General features: G+C 45.5%; 3 protein-coding genes across 3 annotated transcripts in view; all 3 read left to right on the forward strand.

Annotated features, from left to right (window-relative positions):
* The window catches only part of LOC142585539 (glutamate receptor ionotropic, kainate 2-like), a 371,129-nt gene that overhangs the window by 223,362 nt on the left and 120,763 nt on the right, over nucleotides 1-27,004 (forward strand). The window lies entirely within an intron of this gene.
* LOC142584520 (uncharacterized) lies at nucleotides 2,643-8,911 on the forward strand. The gene is made up of 3 exons (XM_075694634.1): nucleotides 2,643-3,850; nucleotides 8,187-8,824; nucleotides 8,875-8,911. The coding sequence occupies exons 1-3, from the start codon at nucleotides 2,879-2,881 to the stop codon at nucleotides 8,909-8,911; spliced, it is 1,647 nt and encodes a 548-aa protein (XP_075550749.1). The 5' UTR covers nucleotides 2,643-2,878.
* Nucleotides 8,856-12,802, forward strand: LOC142584417 (uncharacterized). The gene is made up of 2 exons (XM_075694565.1): nucleotides 8,856-9,472; nucleotides 12,137-12,802. Exons 1-2 carry the CDS (start codon nucleotides 8,988-8,990, stop codon nucleotides 12,498-12,500), a joined length of 849 nt encoding a protein of 282 aa, XP_075550680.1. The 5' UTR covers nucleotides 8,856-8,987; the 3' UTR covers nucleotides 12,501-12,802.

Genomic DNA, 27,004 nt, shown 5'->3' on the forward strand with positions numbered 1-27,004 from the left:
GCATTTCGATGGGGGTGAAATGCAAATACGCTAGTGTGCCGTGCATTAGGCACACGTTAGAGATTCTCAGGTGGTCAAAATTAGCCTGGAGTCCCCCACTGCGGGTTTTGATCAAAAATAAGGAAAATAACAAATGGGAAGTGTATACACAATGACTGCTTCAAATCCACTTCGCGCTCCCAGCACATATCCAGCAACCGCAATCAAAATAAGGCAAAATTATGATACGTGTCCCAGATCTTGCATATTGTATACCAGAGAAAGCTATTTCTTTTAAAAGTGTTTGGCATCATGCTTTAATAGCAGATTCTACTACCTTGCTTATTCTTCTTTTTTTTTCATTTTGAGAACGAACAGTTCTTTGTTGCTAGTAAAATGCGTTCTTCCGCCTTTCAGCGTTTATATGTAGAAAAGCCGAAAATTCTGGAATGAGAAATCAGAATGGCCAAGTCGCGAATTCGTGAGATTAACCAAGGAGCATTTTTTTGCTTTTTCATAATTTAATTTGCGGCACATGCTTCGACTGCGAAATTGAAAATGAGCAGTGGTGAATCCATGTTTGCGCAGCCAGAAATTGTAATACTACCTAAAGTTGAAATGGGTCCAGCCTGAAAGTGTGTTAGGAAATACACTGGCGTTCGACATTGGCGCTTTGGGGAAACTTGAGTTTCCCAATGCATGCGTCGTGCAATTCTAGATTATCTTATCTTTAACATCAATGGCCGTTTTAGCAGGCTTTGGCGAATATATCTTGACGCTTGAAAAAGGGGCTGTTTCTCTTAATCTTCATTACAAATGTAATGTAATACTGTAATACTGTAATAAATGTAATACTTTGGAGGGATTGAGGTCGAGGGTACCTTTTTACTACATATCTCTGTTCATATAGGAAAAAGAATAGGAATAGAACACTACATAAATATCTATTGTCTTCATAACGTGACAATGAAACTAATAGTAATAATGATGTCAATACTTATCTAAGATTTTACTTTACATCTGTCAGTTCAGCTACTTAATATCTGCGCTTTGTTGAATTGATCCGCTGGGGCAAATCATCCACATACTGAAGGAACTGCAGCCAGGATTAGGATGATTTGTGCTCGACAGAGAGGTCATGTATGGCAGCGAGTGTCGTCTATTCTTGTATGTATTCACTTTGTCTATGTCAGTGCCCTGCTTCACCAGCAAGGAATGATGAGGTCATGCATAATTCCCGACTTCCATTCGGCAGTCTGAACTTGTGCGTTAACGTGAATAAATAAATATACAATCAGTGAATATCTTTATTAGCCATCTGAAAATTGCAATTTGTTGAGTGACTATATAAGGTCTGAATTGCATTATATGTTTCGTTATATTAAAGCGAATGTTGTTTACAATCTGGTCTGAAAGATTCCGACTTCAAGAAAAATTTTCCCCTTCCCCATTTCCCCGGTGAAGGGTAGCAAACCGTATGTTCGTCTGAGAAGTCTTTCCTTTCCCTGTTCTCTCTCGCTCTGGAGAGGGCAGCCTGGATGATCGCCTGGCCGGCAACTCCAGGTACTGGGTGGTACCACAGACAGCACTGCTTGGGTGACACCTCAGCTTTCATTTCTGTTGCTGTCTAGAAATTTTTTCTACGTTTACTGCACTAATTTCACACAGGGGAGGAATACTACGCTAATGATGGAGCCAGCCAACCCCATTCATCGTTATTGACTGCACATCGTCATCTGTATTTGTAAGCGTTTCATTGTTGCGCCTGCACAAAACCAATAGGGTGGTCCACAATACTGTTCTCGGCATGGTGCGCACCCTCCAATGTTCCTACCGTCCAACACGGAAATAGCGAAGAAAAGCGCTTCGTCATCAAACTTACCTTTTGAATAGTTTGGTCACGCGGGGCGTTGCCTCATGTGCGCTACTAGTTTCTGTGCTATAGCAGCCACGATTATCAGCATTAAAAAAAACATACTTCAGGAATACAATTACATGCTGCTGGATAGAAAATAGCCAGTGCCGATATTCTATCTTTGCGAGCCTCTTCTAAGGACATATTTAAAGGGATGTTGGTGTAGCTGTTGTGATGTTTGTAATTGAATCAGGTCCAATTTCTTGATAAACTGTTTCATCTTTATCTGACTTCATTTATAATCTTGATTTAAAATTTCTCATTAGTGTTTCTTTCTAGACTCAAGATAGTTTCTTAATCCACCCTATTCTTGGCCATTTCCGCGTAGTGGGTATGATCCACTCGTGAAGGAAAACCAACCAACGAACCTCATCCTCGTTTCATTCAGTAGCAGTAATTTTCTCTACCACGGCGCCTGCGGTTTGATTATAATGATGATGATACGTTCTTTCAGAAATAGCGCTAACACGCTGCGGAGAATAGGTTAAAAAATCACGTGTATTACGATAAAAAATCATAAAGACAATTAAAAGATTAACGAATCATAAATCAAATAGAGTAACGTGTGATACATTTGTCAGCTTTTCAAACGAACACTAAGCTTGGAGGCCCTAATGCGGTCGATGTCGATGCGCTGTTTTGTATTTGCTCTTCTTTCATTTGCACCGTCGGCTTGCTGTTCGATTGAAGGACATTTATCTCGCTAACTTTGTTTATGAAACTGAATCACATTCGTTAAGAAATCACTGTCATTATATTCAGTTCACATCGAAGGTCATAATTAAAATATTGTTTAAAAATGTTCTATTCTTCTTGGCCAATCACCTGCTGTTGGGACCTGCTGTAACCATAGAACGTTCGGAAACCGAAGAAGAAGAAGAGTGGCACAACGAAGCCAAGCCTTCGCCGTTCAGCGCAAGACGAACTCACAGAATACCGTCATCGCGCGTCCAACGACTTCAACTGGTTGAAAACAACGAGAACATGAAACGAGGCAGCCCAAGTTATGAGGATATATCGCATGCAGTCAGCGGTTCACCACCGTCAAGACAGCCCTCGTCGAAAGACAAAGGTATGCGATCAATCCAGAAGGCGCCAAAGCTTGGACCTCAAGCTCCAGAACAAAAGAGTTCATCCACTTCTGGATGCCCTCCGCCCTCGCAACCTTCTTCACTGCCGAGCATACAAGTCCAAGCAATAATGAAGAAAACGGGGACGGAAGCGCGGACTCCTAAACCGAAGAGCTTGTCGCCGACGGCCAGCAGCACCACGAAGACTGGTCCATCTTCGGCGAAGCCCAAGCCAACTAAGGCGCGTGATCAGGTTCCGAAGATTAATTCACCCAGTCTTCGCAGTAAGAAGAAACATTTCACTGCTGGCCCTAACCAAACTCCGGGAACGGCCCCACCGCTGACTGAACGAGTACAATCGACGAAGAAGAGGCCCGAGTTGGGGATTGAGGCTGGAAACGACGAGCGAAGAGCAATGGACGCCAGCGATTTCCAGACAGCTGGACCTTCCACACCTCTGTCCAAAGGAATGCAAGCCAGAGAGGAGAACCCGGAGGTCGAGCCACAGATGCCGAAAAATGATGAACGGCCATCATGTACACCAGGCCCTCCTCGGTCGCTTTCGGCAAAACCGGCGTCTCTGGCGTCAGCGGCGAATACCTTCACAGCGTGTGGGCAAGTGCCGGTCGCTGTGGGCGTCGTGAGCATGGCCGCGCTCGCCTCAGTTTCGGTCACCTTTGCACTGATCTGGCTTGCGTCCGCAAAGGACCCCTTCTTCCAGTCAAACAACACAACTGACGCATCCTTCTGCTGCCCCAACGAAGCGGCCCAGCTGTATGCCGTCATCGATGACACGGTGTCGCCCTGCAAGGACTTCTTCGCTTACGTTTGCAAGCGGGCCATCCAGGACGGTGTCATTGAGGCCGGGTTTGCCGCAGACGAATTGGTGAGAACCAGTTTGAAGGCGGAAGCAGACACGATAATTTTAGGACGTTCGCGTCTTCTTTGAGTCTCGTTAGGCGCATCTGCGTTTTGCGCCACTACACACCACATCATAATTTTTGGAGGCTGCTCTTCCGCTGTAGGCATCCTACCACGCCTGTTCACTGTTGCGACGGCCGTCAGGCCATTGCTGATACTTTAAGGTAGCTTATCACAGTAAACGTTCTCAGCGCAATGAACCAGCCCTCCGACAGTGCGGTGGCTAGTTGGACTTAGCCGATCACTGTTAGCGTAGATCTAGACTCGTGCGAAGTGGCAAAGACAAGACGACAGAAGAATACAGGGCCAGCGCTTTTTTTCTTCTTTCGTCTTTGTCCCTACGCGCTTTTCCAAACAGTAAATCCGCATCACCATTCCCAGTTCGGAATTTCGATGAGGTTCTATGCGACCGCCACTCTCGCGCATACTTATGTTCCTGCCAGATTTTCGTTGCATAATATATTTCTTAACGTCCGGAAGAACATTACTGCACCTCTAATGCTGGTTGGAAACGGCCGTCGTTTGCCTAGATTTCGCACTCTTTCCAAGTGTGTCTTTTTAAACGTTGTACTGTTACCACAAGACTGAATTATAAGCTGTCACAATGAATCTAAACAGAGTGAGGGCTAAGAACTTTCTTTTTGCAATTATGCTGCTGGTCTAAGCTATGTCATTTGTTTCGACAAAACGTACTATATTGTCTTAAAAGCATGACCTCACACTTCTATGGTCCTTACGGATATATAATTGAGATAATTAACAAGAACTCGCGCTAAAAGTTTGAGGTATCTCAGAAATTAATTGGTTAAATTATGACATAGCCGAGCGGACGCATATTGGCAGCTTCGTACACATAAAAATTAGTCGCACTTTCCCCCTAAGGCGAAGCATGGATTGCGATAGCAATTTAGTGGACTGCTATATGAAGTAAGAACATTAGTTTCATCGGTCGTATAAACTCAGAAACATTCTCTTGCTAACTAAACAAGCAGGGCAGCTAAGCTACAAACTAACCCGAGGCGATTTTGGAAAACTATTAATCCTAATCAGCGGAATGAGATATCACTTATCAATAGCTCCGGACTCCCGATCCATGAGACTGAGGCTGCGGATCTTCTTAACAGAACATTTAGTTCAGTTTTTACTAATGAATTACTTGATGGCTTTGCCCGATCCACCATACTTCGCATATCCGCTCATGCAAAACATCACATTCGATCCCATCGGCATTGTCAAAGTAATTGAATCATTGAAGAACTCGTCATCTACAGCAGTAGACGGTATCAATGCCAAAGTTCTAAAAAATACTAAACATGTGTGTAGCCTGTTTTTATCACTCATATTCCAGGAATCGCTTAACAGCGCTTCAATTCCACATGACTGGAAGGTGGGCAAGGTCATCCCAGTCTTCAAGAAAGGAAGCCGATCATCACCGAGTAACTACTGCCCTATTTCCATAACAAGCGTGTCTTGTAAAATAATGGAACATATTTTATACCCGCATATTGCTAACTTCCTAACATCCGTCAATTTTTTTCACCCAAGTCAACACGGTTTCCGCAAAAATTATTCCTGTGACACTCAACTTGCTCTTTTCTTGCACGACTTACATTTAAACCTAGATCGTAACATCCCGACTGACACAATATTTTTAGATTTCGAAAAAGCATTCGTTAAGGTCCCTCATGGTCGTCTCTTAATAAAGTTATCACGTCTTAACGTTCATCCTTGTGTTCTAAGCTGGATTCGAGGGTTTGTAACTAACCGTGAGCAATTCGTATACGCTAACTCACACTCTTCATCCTTAACACCCGTGCTTTCAGGCGTACCTCAAGGTACCGTACTTGGTCCCCTCCTTTTCTTAATATACATCAATGACCTACCTTGTAATATTTCTTCTCATATCCGACTCTTCGCTGATGATTGTGTGGTTTACCAAGCAGTTACTAACCCCAGCGACCATTTGGCGTTACAAAATGACCTATTGCGCATACAAAACTGGTGTGCCACTTGGCTCATGTCATTAAATGTAGCTAAAACCGTGTTAATGTCTATTCATCGTCCCTAGATCGTAACATCCCGACTGACACAATATTTTTAGATTTCGAAAAAGCATTCGATAAGGTCCCTCATGGTCGTCTCTTAATAAAGTTATCACGTCTTAACGTTCATCCTTGTGTTCTAAGCTGGATTCGAGGGTTTGTAACTAACCGTGAGCAATTCGTATACGCTAACTCACACTCTTCATCCTTAACACCCGTGCTTTCAGGCGTACCTCAAGGTACCGTACTTGGTCCCCTCCTTTTCTTAATATACATCAATGACCTACCTTGTAATATTTCTTCTCATATCCGACTCTTCGCTGATGATTGTGTGGTTTACCGAGCAGTTACTAACCCCAGCGACCATTTGGCGTTACAAAATGACCTATTGCGCATACAAAACTGGTGTGCCACTTGGCTCATGTCATTAAATGTAGCTAAAACCGTGTTAATGTCTATTCATCGTCGTCGTAACTACGTTATCCCTAATTATAGCATCAATAACACGCAGATTGCAACAACGGATTCATTCAAATATCTTGGTGTGTACATCTCGCGTGACTTGACTTGGACCTGTCATGTTAACCACATAATAAACTCTGCTAGTCATACTCTAGGTTATCTACGCCGTAACCTCTTCCTCGCTCCTCCCTCTATTAAACAACTGGCTTTTCTAACCTCTGTGCGGCCTAAGCTTGAGTATGCCGAAGCTATTTTTGACCCCCACCACAATAACCTTATTAAAGCCCTCGAGTCGGTTCAGAACCGCGCGACACGATTTATCCTGGCAACTTATTCATACAATACAAGCATCTCGGCACTAAAAGCCCAAATAAACCTACCCTCTCTAGCCTCACGCCGTAGAATAGCCCGTCTTAAGCTTTTTCATAAATTCTTTCATTCCTTGCCTTTTGACAACCCGTGCATAAAAAGAGCACATCGCATTGCCCGCACCAGTCACTCTAATACAGTATATCCCCCACAAGCCCATACCGTTACTTTTCAGCAATCATTTTTTCTGCGCACAACACGAGACTGGAATGGCCTGCCCGCCGAAGTTGCCACTATCATCGACCCACTTGCGTTCAAGCGACTCATCGGAAATATCCCTTTGTAATTTGTAGTATCTCTTTGTCACTAACTCCCCACTCCCTCATGTAATGTCTCAACAGAGACCTTTGAGGAAATGAATAAATGAATAAATAAATAGTGTCACGCGCGCACAGGTAAACATGAACATATCTAGCTGCTTGACCGCTGAAACTCGCTGTCAAACGCTGGAGTGAAGGAGCGCAGCAATGGCAGCGAGCGCATTGACCTTCAAACTGTCCCTCGCTGCAGCGCGAACTATATGTCGAAAGCACAGCACTTACGAAGCTACCGGCTCTATGCGTACTTTGTCCACGTCGCGCATCGCCCTGAAGATGAGGCCCGCGCGGGCGCGCACATGCCTACGTCGCACATCGCTTGCAAGATGCGCCGCTCACGGGGCCGTGCTGCAAGCAGCAGCCGCCGTGGTAGAAGGCCCCCCTTCCTCTCCTCGCCCCCCTCCCGAGCCTTGCACGTGACAGAAGGCGGCGTGCTTTGCTCGGACCTCATGCCTGGTGCGCGCGCGATTGAGCTGCGATTGTCGGCGGACCCTCGCAAGTTTTAACTCGCAGATACAGCGTACATCGCGCAGCGACGATGTTATCGTGTGTGAACTTTACACGGAACATCACGGCGACGGCGACTGCGGCCGCAGGAATGCGCGTGGAGGGCTATATAATTGCTATCGCAATTAAAAAATGCTATGTACATATGAGCTAAGACAACTACTCTGCATTGAAGTAACCGCATTGATGTGCTTTACGCTATTTCGAAGAACTTCCCTACATAACATGGTTAGACTTGAAAGCGGTTGGCGTTCGTATATAGGTCAGGGCTCAACCGTCAGGCGTGACTAGTACACCTCTTATTTAGGTTTTACAATATTTTGCTTGATCTTAAGAACCTTATTTCTTCCATACCGAGATAAGGTTCTGTAGACGGAGACACAATCAGGTTGTTGTATTATCGTGCATAGAAGAGCGCACTCTGCTGGAATTCGGGAATATCGTCTTCAGCGTTGGGAGATAAAGGAGCTCCCCCTTTTTTTTCCTTGCATATGTAGCCCAGAAAGTTTGAGGCGGATGTTTATGCACGTGATACTTCGTGCGAAAAATGACGCGAACATTTCACTACCCTTTCCTCGATTTGCTTCCTCATTTTCCATGGCAGGACAGAATCGCTGCAGACATTATCAAGGGAACTGGAAGCATTACGTCACCAGCCGGGAAAGCGCTTCACGGATATTTCGCATCCTGCTTGAGCGAGGTGTGGCAAAAAGACTTGCGCCAAGAACAGGTCACGTCCGCCATTGTGCGCCTGGCTAACGCTAAGCGTAACAAGATGACGCCTGCAGATCTTCTACGCTTCGGCCTGAACGCCCAATATCGGTACCGGATCGACTTCTTCTTCGGTGTCACCTTCAGCACGGCTTCCGTCGAGTTTGAATGGAACTTCATGCGGACTATCGCCTTCCTGTACTACTGCAGCGACGATTGCTTCGAGGCAGCTCTTTCGGGTGTCAATGCTCATTTGAAAACAAATTACACTCGACAGGATATCGGCGACTGGCAGCAACGTCTTCCACGCCATAGCGACGCTGGAGAGCCCGAGATCATCGCGACAAAAGAGCTCCTCGAAGCCTTCGGGGACCTGGACGTTTCTCTGTTCGAGACTATCATGAAAGAGATTTATCCGGATTTCAGCCTCAAGTACCCTGCATACGCCACTGCCAAGCGGGCGCTTCTCGCAGAAATTAGGATCCTTTGGAATGTCTCGGCTCAACCAATGTCGCTTTGCTACGTGCTCACGTGCGTCGTAGTCAGTGCGATGAAAGAGATCGGCGGGTGGGCGGTGCTAGATATTCCGAGTGCGGAGACCTGGCTAGTATGCGCTAGTCTGGGGAACCGATTCACTGAACTTTGGCGCAGGACGTACGTGGACACCCTCACAAGCCCTGCCAAGGACGCCCGAATGCTCTCCATCTTCGTGAAGACAAAAGAGGCACTCCTGCAATACGAGCCTCTACTGCAGCTCATGAAGGCCGGTAACGACACGGGCAAATTCGAGGCTTTCGTCCGAAATGCGTCCCTGCTGCTTCCCCATGACCTTTCGGTTAGTCGCATGCGCGTGCCCAAACTGCCACAGCACGGTTTTGTGGACAACTACTTCCGAGCTCTGAGCTTCGACTTCGACGTCAAGCGCCAAGTGTCGCGCCGGGGCACGCATTTCCAAGTAGGAGAGATAGACTACGAATTGTGGAACCGCATGGGGCTGTTGAGCGAGGACCTGTACGTGTCGCCGATCGCGTACGCTTTCCTGAGCACCGTTAACGCCAGCCGCGCCTTGCTCGCCGACGCACCGGTGGTCACGGCTCGAATGGCGGCGTTGCTGTGGAAGAGAGTTGTTGAACACCAAGGGTGGTCGTCGGGGACACTGGTTGCAATCAAGCGTCACAGGTGACTATTCGCTATTCACTATTCACTTTCGTAGGCCTGCGAAAATGCCGTACGCTACCATCCTTATGAAGCCAGCGCACAGCCAATCCAAAAGTTAATGAATTCAAGCCAATGAAGCCAAGCCATTGTCCGCTGGCTGCATCTGGGTATAGCAAAAAAAAAGAAAGATCGAGATCTCTTTTCTTGTTTTGTTTGGTTACTGATTGGGACCAAGCACTCGTGGTGGCTTCATACATGGTTCAGTGGTGATAGACAATGTGCACAGTTGATCATGTGATACGTCGCAGTTCAGACAATTCATAAAGTGAACCCGTGTTCACAAAGCATCTATATCGTAAGAGTGTTTGATTTTAACGTTCGGCGTTGAAGCGCCTGGAATTCGCGGTTTAGGTCCACGTGATAGCAATAAGGCCACTGTGGCTATGACCGATAACAGGCAGCCTATGCGAAAGAAAACTTTATGGGTACAAACGCTGATCTTAGTATCTTCATATTGAGTTGGCCTATCGCATTAGCCTTGATCAGCGTTACTGTGCCATCTGTTATATTAAGGTACGTTTAGACTACGTACATATTGTGCAGATATTTAGCAAGAAACGCAAGCGCAAACACTAAAATCGCAACGAAATTGTTCAAACCGCAATCATATCAACCCTTAACAGCGCAGCAGTCTTCACCCACGCAAGCGAATTTGTTGGTGAGCCCGCTAATTTTACGGCTCCTGCAGATACGACAGTTACAAGGTGGCCAACAAGCGCCGCAGTTTCGGTTTTAAATTTCCTGCGACGCGCCTTCCGACATCCCCAGTTAGAGCAACAGCCACGACTGTGTATGCGTATGTTCGAGCGTATGTGTGTTCGAGCTCCAACGGCACCCGCATTTCTTTGGTGCCTTCGCTTAGAGTTTCTCGGTGGTGTCGCCGTGATGAAATCCACTGAGACGCAACTGGCCAGTCTACGTTTTGATTGTCCAGTCTTGAGAAGCGTAACGTACGCAACTTACAATGTGCAAGACCAGCATTAACGCATTGTTAACTATCTTAACGCCAGTAATGCGCGATGCGGGCTTTGCGACAGATGCTCGCTTTGCTTACGTTACGACCGCAGTTTGAGCACACCTTTACACGATCAATATTAACATCAAAACAATTTGTGTTGACGATGCTTTTTAATTTGCTTGCTAATGTCAGATAGAGGTATTCATAACTTATTGCTATGTACGATACGCGATTCCATTGCATTTTTTTTCCCCGCATCATGTTGCGTCAAGAATGAAAGCTGTCACGCATTGTCAATACATGTCAGCTATAAGATCTTGTATACAAAATTCCCTATATATAGAACATAATAGACATCGCATCTGTTACAATGACGTCATTCCAGTTACCGTAAGGGAATTTGTAGAAACCACCAATGCACTTGTCTTTGAGCTTAATAACTGCTCTTATTTGGTAAACTGCTACATGTACGATTACATGGCCTATCTCAAGACAGAAATTGGAATACACTCCAGAGCAGGGTGTGGCATAACCTAGCATGCTTATCCCTTAATGCTGAAAGATGAAGTATCTGCGTATTTGAGTGTCGGATCGGATTGATACAGCGGGTCCGCTTCATGTCAAGTTTGCTTTTTGGAAATAGAGTCGTCCTCATAGCAACATTCAAAGGAGCTGCTCGACAAGAAGGGGGTGCGCCGTTGACCCGTTCAATGACCGCCACCCATGGTGATAGCAGTCACACGTGACCTAGATCATGGTGCATCTCTTCGCGGCACCACTGGTGCCAGTTGACCCACGTGGAAAGTATTAAAACCTCTAAAGGAAGTATTGAGCGACGGGAAGGCGCGACACCGCGAAGGTTCTGCAAGCGGAACAGAACGAGACACGTTGACTTCAAAAAATCCAAAGGAATGAGCATGTCTGACTTCTGGGCAATTCTACGGAAGAATACTACATACTATTTCGTGAGATCTGCCAACAATATTAAAAGGCCGCTAAAGTGAAATATCAGCTGTGATAGTAAATTTCACTTCCGCAATACTAATGTGAATGAAAACCCGCTTGTATAAGTACCGCGACAAGAGGCTTTTACAAGGCATAAAAAAAACTAAACAAAAAAGACGCACAATGAAAAGAAGATTGACGATGCCTCTTTGAAGTTCCAGCTCTAGCGGTCTGTGACGTCACAGATTTTGAGGGCACCTGCTCGGGTCGGGTTAACTTATCATCGGTAAAAGAAACGTCTGCGTTGTACTTTAAAGAAGTATTAAAAAAATAAACTTAGTCAGTGTCAAGAGCTTTTCTTTTTTTTTTTTTTTTTGCAGAACCACAACACTACATGTACCGAGGGGATGCGTTGAACTCTACGACGTCACACGTAACGACGCGGGGATATTGGTGGGAAATTTAAAAAGAAACCGGTTTTCGTTTTTTTTTTCTTTCTTGTAACCAGTTATCAGGAAATTTATGAACATAAAATATCCAAAGATTACGTTTTCACTGTAACCAAATTTATTGGTTCGGTTTGGCGTCCCTCTAAAGTTATGCTGACAGGGTCCACATCCATAACTTGTCGATCATAAAGAAGCCCAACATGAAGTTTAAACGACTGCTTGAGGGAAACACCTGTGAACAACAGTGAATTTAATCCGTTTTTTTTTTCGTAGGAAATGCATGCTGAAGTCTTTCCGTGCCAGGACCGACGAAGCTATGGAACTGCTGGAAAACTCCATCGCCCTGCAAATAGCTGCAGGCCTAGCGGCGGGGGCCTCGGGCATTTCTGCCGAAGGTTCACTCTTCGGCGCTGCACCTGATTGGTTTGAAATGAAGCCGGTCTGGAGCTTGCACATGGACTCCAAGGCGCGCTTTTTCTACGCTCGCTACGCATATTTCTGGTGCAACAAAGACAAACACGCTTCGACCTACGTAAAGGAACCTCTAAGACGCAGCGCGGACTTTGCAGCCGCTTTCAAATGTCCGTCTTTTCAGGAAACCGCCGTTAGCAGTGCGTGCTGGAACTACACCCGGTAGTCGCGAGATGGTTTTCTCTAATCATCAATTTGCTGGTGCAGTGACGCAGTTCAGAGCCATTACAATCGAGGACAGGGAACTGTATTTACGAGCAAAGTTATGCCCTTTGCTTCACTGTTGAGTTTTCTCAGGAGGACCTATTTGATTCTTTTTAGACAAAGTAGTCTGGGGGCACAATTCACGCACGTTCAATTATGGTGTTAATGTATTTGTGCGGTCGCAGGTTTGTTTTGTCTGCGATGCGCATACGGAAGATATTCCGTGTTCATCTTGAAATAAATAACGACTGTGCTTTGCTTTGACATGTCTTTAGAGAGCGTGCGTCTTGTTATCAGGTCACGTGAGAGCTTGTGACGTATGAGTCACTGGTTGTGGTAATGTAGTCAAAGGAGAGGGGTCACAGATAGGTGCAGACTGAAAGTGAGTAACACTAGCAGAAGAGAAGCAATCTCAGCCTGAAGGTGACATTTCGACACGAGAGTTCTCTCCGTAAGTGCGACGGACAGAACCTCTTCTCAAAAGGTTAGCTGAAACCTGGGGTTTTCCTATATTTAAATCATTGTTGATCGCTACTGAGGATCGTACAGTCGTTCAGTCGCGCCTTCTCTCACTAACAAATGCGCCTAGCGCCAGAACTGCGGCGTGCTTGAGTTCATGAAATTAATCCCACATGCCATCTCAAGTCGTCAGTGCTACGTCACTTGTACGTGCAAACTCTTTCGATATTAAGCCTCTAGGAACCTATTTGTATATTTTAAGTGATGTCATGTATCACACCACATTTACCTCACATGTTGGTATGTTATATGACTATTCTAGTGAAAAGCTAATTGAGTTATTTGCTTAAGAAATTTCTGTAAAAGGGGCTAATCGGCACTAGCTCATAATTAACAGCGAATAAGGCGGAAGGCGCTAATGATAGCTTCTCTGGCTTAATGAAGAGATCGAATGTGTGTTTGCAACTGAACGAGTTCAGTACTTTGTAAGGAGGCTAGGGGACATGCCATATGCTTCTGTGTTTCCTTCTTTCTTTTCCTGCTCAAATGGTAAAAAAATGAAACGCAGGAAGTAATGTGCGCATACCGGTTTCGCGAAAGTGATTGCAGAGATTTATAAAAGTGCCACCATATGGTGTTGGCCGGCAACTGCATACACAGTGTTCTCCGGCAGCACATACATCTGTTTTCCGTTCTGATGTTTTTCTTTCCTTATGCTGACCCGCCTTTATTCTGGATGCGTTCATTTGTTAACTCTAAAAATGGTACGCCACTCGCTTATTTAGAGTGCCGCTTTATCTGTTTCGAGTGAATCTCGTAACTGTCACTTGCTTTTTTCGTCTTTATCCTTTGTATTCCACTTGATTAAGTGTTTGCTGAGCAGTCAGAAGATGACGGTCGTATCTACCTTTCGACAGGGAGAACCAGAAGGGAGGCTTGTTCATTAGCCGGCGTTATTCCTCCCTCACATCAATGCCACTCGATGAGAGGATGGTGGAAGGATAAGGTGTGCACAATCGGCAAGCCCTTAGTCTGGTTCACCCAAGATGCCTCGTTGGTTCTCGTATATTGTTGAAGCCGCGCGTCGTGTTCACTGCACTCCATGCACTGCACGTAACTGGCAATTCATATCCGGTGTGGTGGCTTAGTGGCTTTGGAATTGCGTTAATAAGCCCGAGGGCGCGGGATCGAATCCCGGCCGCGGCGGCCGCATTTCGATGGGGGTGAAATGCAAATACGCTAGTGTGCCGTGCATTAGGCACACGTTAGAGATTCTCAGGTGGTCAAAATTAGCCTGGAGTCCCCCACTACGCGTTTTGATCAAAAATAAGGAAAATAACATATGGGAAGTGTATACACAGGGGCTGCTTAAAATCCACTTCGCGCTCCCAGCACATATCCAGCAACCGCAATCAAAGTAAGGCAAAATTATGTACGTGTCCCAGATCTTGCCTATTGTATATACCAGAGAAAGCTCTTTCTTTTAAAAGTGTTAGGCATCCTACTTTAAAAGCAGATTCCACTAGCTTGCTTATTTTTTTTTTTTTTCATTTTTAGAACGAACAGTTCTTTGTTGCCTGTAATATGCGTTCTTCCGCCTTTCCGCGTGTATATGTAGAGAAGGCGAAAATTCTGGAATCAGAAATCAGAATGGCCAAGTCGCGAATTCGTGAGATTAACCAAAGAACGTTTTTTGCTTTTTCATAATTCAATTTGCGGCACATGCTTCGACTGCGAAATTGAAAATGAGCAGTAGTGAATCCATGTTTGCACAGCCAGAAATTGTAATACTACCTAAAGTTGAAATGGGTCCAGCCTGAAAGTGTGTTAGGAAATACACTGGCGTTCGACATTGGCGCTTTGGGGTAACTTGAGTTTCCAAATGCATGCGCCGTGCAATTCTAGATTATCTTAACTTTAACATCAATGGCCGTTTTAGCAGGCTATCTTGACGCTTGAAAAGGGGGCTGTTTATCTTAATCTTCATTACAAATGATTTGCTTAGGAGGGATTGAGCTCGAGAGTACTTTTTTACTACATATCTCTATTCATATACGAAACGGAATAAGCATAGAACAGTAAATAAATATCTATTGTTTCCATAACGGGACATTGAAACTAATAGTAATAATGATGTCAATACTTCAACTAAGATTTTACTTTACGTCTGTCAGTTCAGCTACTTAATATCTGCGCTTCTTTGTCTTTATCCGCTGGGGCAAATCATCCACATACTAACGGAACAGCAGCCAGGATTATGATGATTTGTGCTCGACAGAGAGGTTATGTATGGCAGCGAGTGTCGTCTTTTCTTGTATGTCTTCACTGTGTCCGTGTCAGTTCGCTGCTTCACCAGCAAGGTATGATGAGGTCATGCATAATTCCCGACTTTCATTCGGCAGTCTGAACTTGTGCGTTAACGTGAATAAATAAAAATACAATCAGTGAATATCTTTATTAGCCCCCTGGAAATTGCAATTTGTTGAGTGACTATATAAGGTCTGAATTGGAATATATGTTTCGTTATATTAAAGCGAATGTTGGTTACAATCTTGTCTGAAAGATTCCGAATTTAAGGAAAATTTCCTCCTTCCCCATTCCCACGGTATAGGGTAGCAAACCGTATGTTCGTCTGAGAACTCTTTCCTTTCCCTGTTCTCTCTCGCTCTGGAGAGGGCAGCCTGGATGATCGCCTGGCCGGCAACTCCAGGTACTGGTGGTACCACAGACAGCACTGCTTGGGTGACACTTGGGCTTTCATTTCTGTTGCTGTCTAGAAATTTTTTCTACGTTTACTGCACTAATTTCACACAGGGGAGGAATACTACGCTAGTGATGGAGCCAGCCAACCCCATTCGTCGATATTGACTGCCCATCGTCATCTGTATTTGTAAGCGTTTCATTGTTGCGCCTGCACAAAACCAATAGGGTGGTCCACAATACTGTTGTCGGCATGGTGCGCACCCTCCAATGTTCCTACCGTCCAACACGGAAATAGCGAAGAAAAGCACTTCGTCATCGAACTTACCTTTTGAATAGTTTGGTCACGCGGGGCGTTGCCTCATGTGCGCTACTAGTTTCTGTGCTATAGCAGCCACGATTATCAGCATTAAAAAAAACATACTTCAGGAATACAATTACATGCTGCTGCATAAAAAATAGCCAGTGCCGATATTCTATCTTTGCGAGCCTCTTCTAAGGACATATTTAAAGGGATGTTGGTGTAGCTGTTGTGATGTTTGTAATTGAATCAGGTCCAATTTCTTGATAAACTGTTTCATCTTTATCTGACTTCATTTATAATCTTGATTTAAAATTTCTCATTAGTGTTTCTTTCTAGACTCAAGATATTTTCCTAACCCACCCGATTCTTGGCGGTTTCCCCGTAGTGGGTATGAGCCACTCGTAAAGGAAAAATAATCAACGAGCCAAGTTCCTAATTCTTGTTTTATTCAGCACCAGTAATTTTCTCTACCTGTGTGCCTGTGCTTTGATTATAATGATGATGATAAGTTCTTTCAGAAATAGCGCTAACACCCTGCTGAGAATAGGTCAATACTCACGCGTATTACGATAAAAAACCAAAGGCAATTGAAAGATAAACGAATGATAAATCAATAGAGTTATGTTTGACACAGTTGTCAGCTTTGCAAACGAACACTAAGCTTGGAGGCCCTAATGTGGTCGATGTTGATGCGCTGTTTTGTATTTTCTCTTCTTTCATTTGTTGCGTCGGCTTGCTGTTAGATTGTAGCACATTTATCTCGCTAACGTTTTCTATGAAGCTGATTCACATTCGTTAAGAAATCAGCGGCATTAATTAGGTTCACATCGAAGGTGATGATTTAAAAAATTGTTTCATAATTTTCTATTCTTCTTCGCCAATCACCTGCTGTTGGTACTTGCTGGAACCATAGAAGGTTCGGAAACCGAAGAAGAAAAAGAGCGGCACGACGAGGCGAAGCCTTCTGCGTTCAGCGCAAGACGAACTGACAGAATACCTCTGTCGCTTGTCCAACGACTTCAACTGGCCGGGAACGACGAGAACATGAAACGAGGCGGCCCAATTTATGAGGATATATCGCATGCAGTCAACGGTTCACCACCGCCAAGACAGCCCTCGTCGCAAGACAAAGGAATGCGATCGATCCCGAAGGCGCCACAGCTCGGACCTCAAGCTCCCGAAGAAAAAAGTTCACCCACTTCTGGGTGTACTCCGGCCTCGCAACCTTCTTCACTGCCGAGGAAACAAGTCCGAGCAATAAAGAAAAAAACGGAGACGGAAGTGCGCACTCCCAAACTCAAGAGTTTGTCGCCGACGGCCAGCAGTACCAAGAACACTGGTTCATCCTCGCCGGAGGCCAAGCCAACTAAGGCGCGTGAGAAGATTCCGAAGATTAAACCACCGAGTCATCGCAGTAAGAAGAAACATTTCACTGTTAGCCCTAACCAAACTCGAGGAACGTCCCCGCCGCTAACGGAACGAGTACAATCGACGAAGAAAACGCCGGTGATGGGGACTAAGGTTGGAAGCGACGAGCGAACACCCGTGGCCGCCAGCAGTTTTCAGACGGCTGGAGCTTCCACGCCTATGTCCAATGGAATGCAAGCGAGAGAGGAGAGCCCGGAGGTCGAGCCAAAGGTCCTGGAAGATGATGAACAGCCATCATGTGCAGCAGGCTCTCCTCGGTCGCTTTCGGCATCTCCGGCGTACACCTTACCAGCGCGTGGGCAAGTGCCGGTCGCGGTGGGCGTCGTGAGCACGGCTGCGCTCGCCTTAGTTTCGGTCATCTTTGCGCTCATCTGGCTTGTGTCCGCAAACTACTCCTTCCTCCGCTCAAAGAACACGACTGACGCGTCCTTCTGCTGCCCCAACGAAGCGGCCCAGCTGTATGCCGTCATCGATGACACGGTGTCGCCCTGCAAGGACTTCTTCGCTTACGTTTGCAAGCGGGCCATCCAGGACGGTGTCATCGAGGCCGGCGTCATTGTAGACGCATTGGTAAGAAACGGTCACAAGCCGGGAGTAGGCACGAAAGCTTTAGCACCTGCGACCGTCCTCTGTCAGTTGCGTGGGGTGCATATGCGCGCGGCGCCACTATAAATCACATCATCATAACTTTAGTGGCTGCTCTCGCACGGTGTGCAGCCTACCACGCCAATTCACTGTCGTGACAGGCGTGAAGCCAGTGATAAGATCTTAACATAGGTTATTCACAGTGGACATTCGCTTCTCAGCACAACGAACAACCCCTCTGATAGTACCGCGGCCGGCTGGATTTAAAACGACTACTGTTCGCGTAAATCTAAATTCGTGCAAAGGAGCAAGAAAATAATACAGGACCAGCGCTTTTTATTCTCTCATCTTTCTCCCTACACGCTTTTCCTAACAGTGAATCTGCACCACCTTGCCCAGTTCCGAATTTTGGCTGAGGTTCTAAGCGACCGTCGCCTTCGCGCAGATTGATGCTCCTTATATATTTTTGTTGCGACCTTTATTTCTGAACGTCCGACAGAACACTACTGCGTCTGTGACGCGTGTTAGCAACGGTTATGGTTTGCCGAGATTTCACGCTACTTGAAAATGTAACACTTTATATCCGCCTTGTTACCAGAAGACTGAACTATAAGCTGTCCCGATGAAGCTGCGCACAGCGACGTCTAACAACATTTTTATCGTTCATTGTAAGCTATTTCAATTGTTTCGACAACGCGTACTATATTTTAACAATGCTGTGACCTCGACTTCAGTCTTCCTTATGGCTAATTGAGATAAACAACAAGAACTCGTGCTAAAAAGTTGAGGTACCTCTGAAATGAATTTGTTAAATTATAATATAGTCGAACGGATGCATTTTCGTGGCTCCGTGCACATGGAAAGCCATGCTGTGTACATGTGAGCTAAGCCAAATATAGTGCATTGAAGTAAACGCAATGTTCTGCTTTACGCAGCTTCGGAAAACTTGCCTACCTCCCATGGTGGGCTGGAGGAGCCATTGGCGTTCTTCTTTAGCTCAACGCGTTTGAAGCGAGCAGTAGTCCTTTTACTTAGCTTTGGTAATATTTTGCTTGGCTTTAAGAACCGTAGTAGCTTAACTCATAACGACATTAAGTTCCGTAGATGGGGACACAATTCGATCATTGTACTATCTTTTATAGATCATCGCACGCCGCAGTGATTCGGGAATATCATGTTCAACGTTGCTAGATAAAGGAGCTCTTCTTTTTTCTCTTTCGTCTATTTAGCCCGGAAAGCTTGAGGTGGATGCTTATGCGCGTGATACTCCATGCGAAAAATGACGCGAAAATTTCACTACCTTTTCCTGCGATTTCCTTCCTCATTTTCCACGGCAGGACAGAATCGCTGCAGACATTATCAAGGGTACCGGAAACTTTACTTCTGCAGCCGCGAGAGCGCTTCACGGATATTTCACGTCCTGCTTGAGCGAAGTGTGGCAAAAAGACCTACGCTTTGAACAGGTGACTTCCGCCATCGCGGGCATAGCTAATGCTACGAGTGGCAGGATGACGCCCGCCGACCTTCTGCGCTTCGCACTGAATGTGCAATTTCGGTACCAGATCGACTTCTTCTTTGGTGTCGTTTTCAGCGCGGCTTCTGTCGAGTTTGAATGGAACTTCATGCGGGAATTCACCTTCGTGTACTACTGCAGCTACGATTGTTTCGACGCGGCTCTTTCAGGCGTGAACGCTCAGTTGAAGACAAATTACACTCTGCAAGATATCGGCGACTGGCAGCAACTTCTTCCACACCAGAGCGACGCTGGGGAGCCCGGAAACATCGCGACAAAAGAGCTCCTCGAAGCCTTCGGGGGCCTGGACGTTTCTCTGTTCGAGGCTATCATGAAAGAGATGTATCCGAATTTCAACCTCAAACACCCTATATATTCATCGGCCAAGCGGGCTCTTCTCGCAGAAATTGGGATCCTTTGGAATGTATCCGCTCAACCAATGTCGCTTTGCTACATGCTGACGTGCGTCGTAATCAGCGCGACGAAAGAGGTCCAGGGGCGGTCGGTGCTAGATTTCCCGACGTCACAGATCTGGCAAGTATGTACTAGCCAGTCGAGCCGATTCACTGAACTGTGGCGCAGGACCTACGTGGACGCCCTCACAAGCCCGGCAAAGGACGCCAGAATGCGCTCAATCTTCGCGGAAACAAGGAAGGCACTCCTGCTATACGAGCCCCTACTGCAGCTCATGAAGGCCGGCAATGACACGGGCGAATTCGAGGCTTTCGTCCGAAATGCGTCCCTGCTGCTTCCCAACGACCTGTTGCTTAGTGACGTGCGCGTGCCCACACTGCCAGAGCACGGTTTTGTGGACAACTACTTCCGAGCTCTGAGCTTCGAATTTGACGTCAAGCGCGAAGCGTGGCATCGAGGCGCGCGGTTCCACGATGAAAACAATGACTACGAACTCTGGAACCGCATGGTGCTGGTGAGCGAGGACCTGTACGTGTCACCGATCGCGTACGCTTTCCTGAGCACCGTTAACGCCAGCCGCGCCTTGCTCGCCGACGCACCGGTGGTCGCGGCTCGAATGGCAGCGTTGCTGTGGAAGAGAGTTGTGGAGCACCAGGGATGGTCGTCGCGGACACTGGCTGCAATCGAGTATCACAGGTGACTTTTCACTTTCGTAGGCCTAAAAAATGCCGTATGCTACCCATACAGTTTCTCACTATAACACCTGGAGGGAAATCTGCCGCCATCGTCTATGGGAATTTCCTCAGGGGCGCTGTGCCGTCATGGGAATGATGGTATATGTGTCTGCGAGGCTTGTGTTGGCTGGTGTTGTAACAGGCTTCGTATAAAACGTAGATATGGCTACACAAATAATGCGTTCTTAAAGTAAGATCTTCATAAAATGTTTACATTCACGCATATTACCTCTTCCAGTGAAGTTTACTCACCTACCTTGCATAACCAAGCGAAGAAAAGCAAGAACAGACGACAAACTGTTCCAAAGCGAGCACGAATCTTGTCGTCTGTCCTCCAACTTTAGCGGCCCGCTGATACTTTTTACGTTTCATATATTTGTGCATGCAATAATAAGTTCTCGCAGTTAAAGCATGTTTTGTGTAATTATAAAGCTAAACAGCTTCTTAGGTGCTGTTTTAGTACTAAGTTAATCACTGTGACAGACGGAGCGGTGCTTGCATGACTCTCCGAGAACGATGCCAATCCGAAGTCACAATATACCGGCATTCCCATGCATACCACAGCGCAGTAGCGGCAGATTTCCCTTTATGTAATATCGTGAGAAGCTCTATGTAGCTACCATCCGTATGAAGCCAGCGCACAATCAATGCATCAGACAATGAATTCAAGGCAATGAAGCCAAGCCATTCCGTTGGCTTCATCTGATTTTTGTCAAAAAAGGAACGAGATCTCGCTGTTTTTTTAGTTATTGATTGGAATCGAGCTCTCGAGGTAGCTTCATACCTGGTTCAGTTGTGAGCCACAATATGCGCACTTGATCATGTGCTACGTTGCAGTTCAGAAAAAATTCATCGTGGGAACCCGTATTCACAAAGCTTCTATTGCGTGTGTTTGATTTTAACGTTCGGCGTTGAAGCGCCTGGAACTCGCAGTATAGGTCCACGTGATAGCGCTAAGGTCACTGCGGCGATGACCGATATCAAGCAGCATATACAAAAGATAACTTTATGAATACAGACGCTGATCTTGGTAGCTTCATATTGTGTAGGTCAATCGCATTAGCCTTCATAAGCGTAACTATGCCATCTGTTATCTCGCAGGACCAATATAAACAGTAAAGCAATTTGTTTCGACGGTGGTGTTTGATAATAGGGTTGCTAAGCACAGGTAGAGGTACTCATTACCTACACTAGGTAAAATACATGACTGCATTGCATTTTTTTTTTCGACACTTGATCTTGCGTGAAAAATGGAAAGTCAACATTTGTCAATACATATCAGCTTTTAGATCTCGCCTACGAAACTTTCTGTTTATAGAACATAATAGATATCGCATCTGTTACAATCATGTCATTCCAGCCACCGTAGGGGGCTTTGTAAAAACCATCAATGCACTTGTTTATGACCTTGTTCTGTGAGCTGCTACATGGACAATTAAATGGGCAATCTCAAGCAAGGATTCGGAATGCACTGCAAAGCCGGTGTGACATAATGTTACATTGCTGAAAGGTGAAGTGTCTGCGTATTTGAGTGTCGGATTAGACAGCTGCAGCTGGTTCGCCTCCAGAATCATGCTTACTTTCTTCGAAAAGGTGTCGTCGTCATAGCAAAATTCATAGGAGACGCAAGAAAAAAAAAGCGGGGTGCGCCGTTTATCCGTTCATTGTGCGCCACTCATGGTGATAGCAGTCACACGTGAGCCAGTTCATGGCGCATCTGTTCGCGTCAGCAGTGGTGCCAGTTGATCCACGGTGAAAAGAATTAAGGGAAGGCGCGACACCGCGAAGGTCCTGCAAGCGGAACAGAATAGGACACGTTGACCCTAAAAAACTCCGAAGGAATGAGCATGTCTGACTTGTGCGCAAATCTGCCATAAATATAGTGAATGAGTGTGTGTTGTTTAGTGGCGCAAGGGCCAGGTATGGCCAAACAGCGCCAAGACAGTGCGATAAAAATACTACATAGTTTTACAAAAAAAAATATTTGCCAACAATATTAAAAGCCTGCTAAAGAGAAAAATAATGTCAGCTCTGTTAGTAACTTGCCGTTACATAGTATAAAAAAATAAAAATAATGTAACGCCTATTTGTACTGCGAGAAGTTTTGGAAGCCATAAAGAAAATATTACTCAGAAGGAAAGAACGAGTGGCCACGCCTCCTTGAAGTTCCAGTTCTGGCTCTAGGTGACGTCATGAATTTTGAGGACATCTGCTCAGGTCCGGTTAGCTTGTCATAGGTAAAAAAAAAATACCTGCGTTGCATTTTAAATAATTAAAGAAATGAACTTTGTAAATGTCAAGAGCGTTTTGCACAACCGCAGCACCCCAAGCACTAGGAGAAATCCGTGACGTAGCACGTAATGACGCCCGGATATTGGCGCGAAATTCAAATGAAATCTGGCCTTCATTTTCTTTCTTTTCTTATTCTTGTAGTTATCCCGAAATAATTAAGCGTAGAGTTTTGAAAGAACACCTGTCACTGTAAACAGATTTATTGCTTCGATTTAGCGTCGCTCTAAAATTACGGAAACAGGGAGCATATTCACAATGGGTCGATCAAAAACCTGCCCAGCGTGAACTTTAAACGGCTGGTTAAGGGAAACACCTGTGGATACAAGGGAACTTAAAATTGCATGTTTTCTTTTTTTTTCGTAGGCAATGCATGCTGAAGTCTTTTCGTGAGCAGACCGACGTAGCCAAGGTACTGCTGCAGAACTCCATCGCCCTGCAAATAGCTGGAGGCCTAGCGTCCGGAGCCGCGGACATTTCTACCGACGGTTCACTTTTCGACGCCGCAGCTGACTGGTTTGAAATGAAGCCTGTCTGGAGCCTGTACATGAGCTCCAAGGCGCGGTTTTTCTACACTCGTTACGCATATTTCTGGTGCATCAAAGACGAACATGCTTCGATCTACATCAACGAACCGCTAAGACGCAGCGCGGACTTTGCAGCCGCTTTCAAATGCCCGCCTTTTCAGGAAACCGCCGTTGGCAGTGCATGCTGGAACAACATGCGGTAGTCGCCAGATGCTTTTCTCTGATCATCAATTTGCTGGTGCTGTGACGCAGTTCAGAGCCATTACAATCGAGGGCAAGGAACTGTATTTACGAGCAAAGTTATTTATCTCCTTTCCTTCATTGTTCACTTTTCTATGGGGGACCTAGATGGTTCTTTTTGACAGCGTATTCTGTGGGCCCAATTCACGCACATTCAATTTTGGCGTTAATGTATTTGTGCGGTCGCAGGTTAGTTTTGTCTGCCATGCACATACGCAAGATATTCCGCGCTCATGTTGAAATAGATGACTTCGACTGTGCTTTGCTTTGAGATGTCTTTAGCGAGCCTGCGCCTTGTTATTAGGTCACGTGAGAGCTTCTGACGTATGAGTCACTGGTTGTGGCAATGTAGTCAAAGGAGAGGGGTCACAGATATAGGTGCAGACTGCAAGTGAGTAACACTAGCAGAAGAAAAGCAGTCTCAGCCTGAAGCTAACATTTTGATAAGAGAGTTCTCTTCGTAAGTGCGAAGGACGGACCCTCTTCTCGAAAGGTTAGCTGAAAGCTGGGGCTTTCCATTAGTTAAGTCATTGTTGATCGCTACCGGTGACCGTACAGTCTTTCAATCGCGCCTTCTTGCCTGAAGGCCTAGCGTGCCTAGCACCGGCACATCGGCATCCTTGAGTTCATGAAATTAACATGCCATCTCAATTCGTCAGTGCTACGTTACTTGTACGTGCAAACTCTTTCGATATTAAGCCTCTAGGAACCTATTTGTATATTTTAAGTGATGTCACGTATCATATCACATTTACTTCACATGTTGGTATGTTATATGACTATTCAAGTGAAAAGTTGATCGAGTTGTTTGTTTAAGAAATTTCTGTAAAAGGGGCTAATCGGCACTAGTTCATAATCAAGAACAGCGAATAAAACGGAAGGTCCTTACGATAGCTTCGCTGCCTTAATGAAAAAATCGAATCTGTCTTCGCAACTGAACGAGTTCAGTACTTTGTAAAGAGGCGAGGCGACATGCCATATGCTTCTGTGTTTCCTTCCTTGTTTTCCTGCTCAAATGGTAAAAAGAGAAACGCAGGAAGCAATGTCTGCATACCTGTTTCGCGAAAGTGAATGCAGAGATTTATAGAAGAACCACCAAATGGTGTTGGCGGGCAACTGCAAGCACAGTGTTCTCCGGCAGCAAATACATCTCTTTTCCGTTCTGACGTTTTTCTTTCCTTATGCTCACCCACCTTTATTCTAGATGCCTTCATTTGTCAATTCGAAGAATGGTACACCGCTCGCTTATTTACAGTGCAGCTTTATCTGTTTCGAGTGATTTTTTTTTAATTGTCATTTGCTGTTTTCGTTTTTATGCTTTGTCTTCCTCTTGATAAAGTGTTTGCTGTGCAGTCAGAAGATGACGGTCGTATCGAACTTTCGATTTGGAGAAGGAATAGGAAGACTTGTTCATTAGCCGGCGCTAATCCTCCCGCATACCACTGCGTCTCAATGAGAGGATCGCGGAAGTATAAGGGGTGTACAATCGGCGAGCCCTTAGTCTGGTTCACCAGAGGTGCCTCGTGTGTTCTCGTTCATTGTCGAGGTAGAGTGTCGCGTTCACTGCACTGCATGCACTGCACGCAACTGGCAATTCATACCCGGTGTGGTGGCTTAGTGGCTTTGGAATTACGTTACTAAGCCCGAGGGCACGGGATCGAATCCCGGCCGCGGCGGCCGCATTTCGATGGGGGTGAAATGCAAATACGCTAGTGTGCCATGCATTACGTGCACGTTAGAGATCCCCATGTGGTAAAAATTAGCCTGGAGTCCCCCCTACGCGTTTTGATCAAAATAAGGAAAAGAACAAATGGGAAGTGCATACACATGGCTACTTAAAATCCACTTTGCGCTGCCAAGACATCTCCAGCAACCGCAAACAAAGTATGGCAATGTTATGAACGTGTCCCAGATCTTGCATAGCGTACATACCAGCGAAACCTTCTTTTTCTTTTAAGCATGTTAGGCATCTTACCTTAATAGCAGATACTACTAGCTTCCCCATTTTTATTTTTATTTCAGGTTTAGTACGAACAGTTCTTTATGGCCTCTAAAAGGCGTTGTTCCGCCTTCCCGCATAAATATGTAGAAAAGGCGAAAATTCTGGAATGAAAAGTCAGAATGGCCAAGTCGCGAATTCGTGAGTTTAACCAAGGAACCTTTTTTTTTTTCATTATTAAATTTGCGGCGCAAGCTCCGACTGCTAAATTGAAACCAGAGCAGTAGTGAAGCCATGTTTGCGCAGCCATAAATTGTAAGGCAAGCTCAAGTTTAGATATATTCGGCCTTAATATGTGCTACGAAATACACCGGCATTCGACATTGGTTCTTTGGGAAAACTTAAGGTTAACAAAGCATGCGCCGTGCAGTTCTATAGATTATCTTAACTATAACATCAGTGCATGTTTTAGCAGGATTTCAGGACCATATCTCGAAAGCGGGGCTACTTCTCTTATCCTTTATTACAAATGATTTGCTTGGGAGGGATCGAGATCGAGAGTACTCTGGTTACTTCATATTGACACGTGTACTTGTCTTTATCGGGGGACACGTTTCGCCGCCTAACAAATGTTAACGCACAGCGCGGAACGCGCCTGCATGCATCCGAAGTTTCTGGAAAGTTATCGATTTTTCTTTATTCTTTATTCAAGAATTACCCCGCATTGCCCGAAGGCGTTATAGCAGGGGGGTTACAGCAGGGAAAAAAACAAATCTTCATTCGTACAGCACACTTGCTCTTCACACAGCTGATTCCACTCCACAATAGTTCTGACAAAAAAGGAATCCGCAAACAAGTACGTCCTGGCAGGGTATTCGCGCATTTTAAGTGAATGGTCATTACGCCTAGAAATATAATGCGGTTCTTTCAAGTAGCTTTTACTGCTAATTCCAGTCTTATTATTAAATATGAGGTATAAAAACTTCAGTCTCAACTTTTTCCGTCTAGAAGAAAGCAGTTCCCAATTCAAGTTTCATTTTAGTACAACTTTCTCTCCGCCCATACCGCCCCAGGACGAACCTAGCAGCTCGGTTTTGAATTCTTTCCAGCTTATCAATCAAGTTCTTTTGCGCGGGGTCCCAGACGGCACAGGCGTATTCCAAGATTGGTCTAACACATGTTAGGTAAGCAGTTTGCTTCAGGTTCGGCTGTGAACATTTCAAGTTCCTCTGAATGAGATTGAGAAATGCTTCTATCCGCTGTCTGTTGTCGCCGAACCTTATGTTATCTGATTTCATCGCGTGGCGCGAATGGTGTAGAACTTTGTGGCAGAC

The sequence above is a fragment of the Dermacentor variabilis genome, chromosome 6, assembly GCF_050947875.1.
Source record: "Dermacentor variabilis isolate Ectoservices chromosome 6, ASM5094787v1, whole genome shotgun sequence".
Taxonomy (NCBI): domain Eukaryota; kingdom Metazoa; phylum Arthropoda; class Arachnida; order Ixodida; family Ixodidae; genus Dermacentor; species Dermacentor variabilis.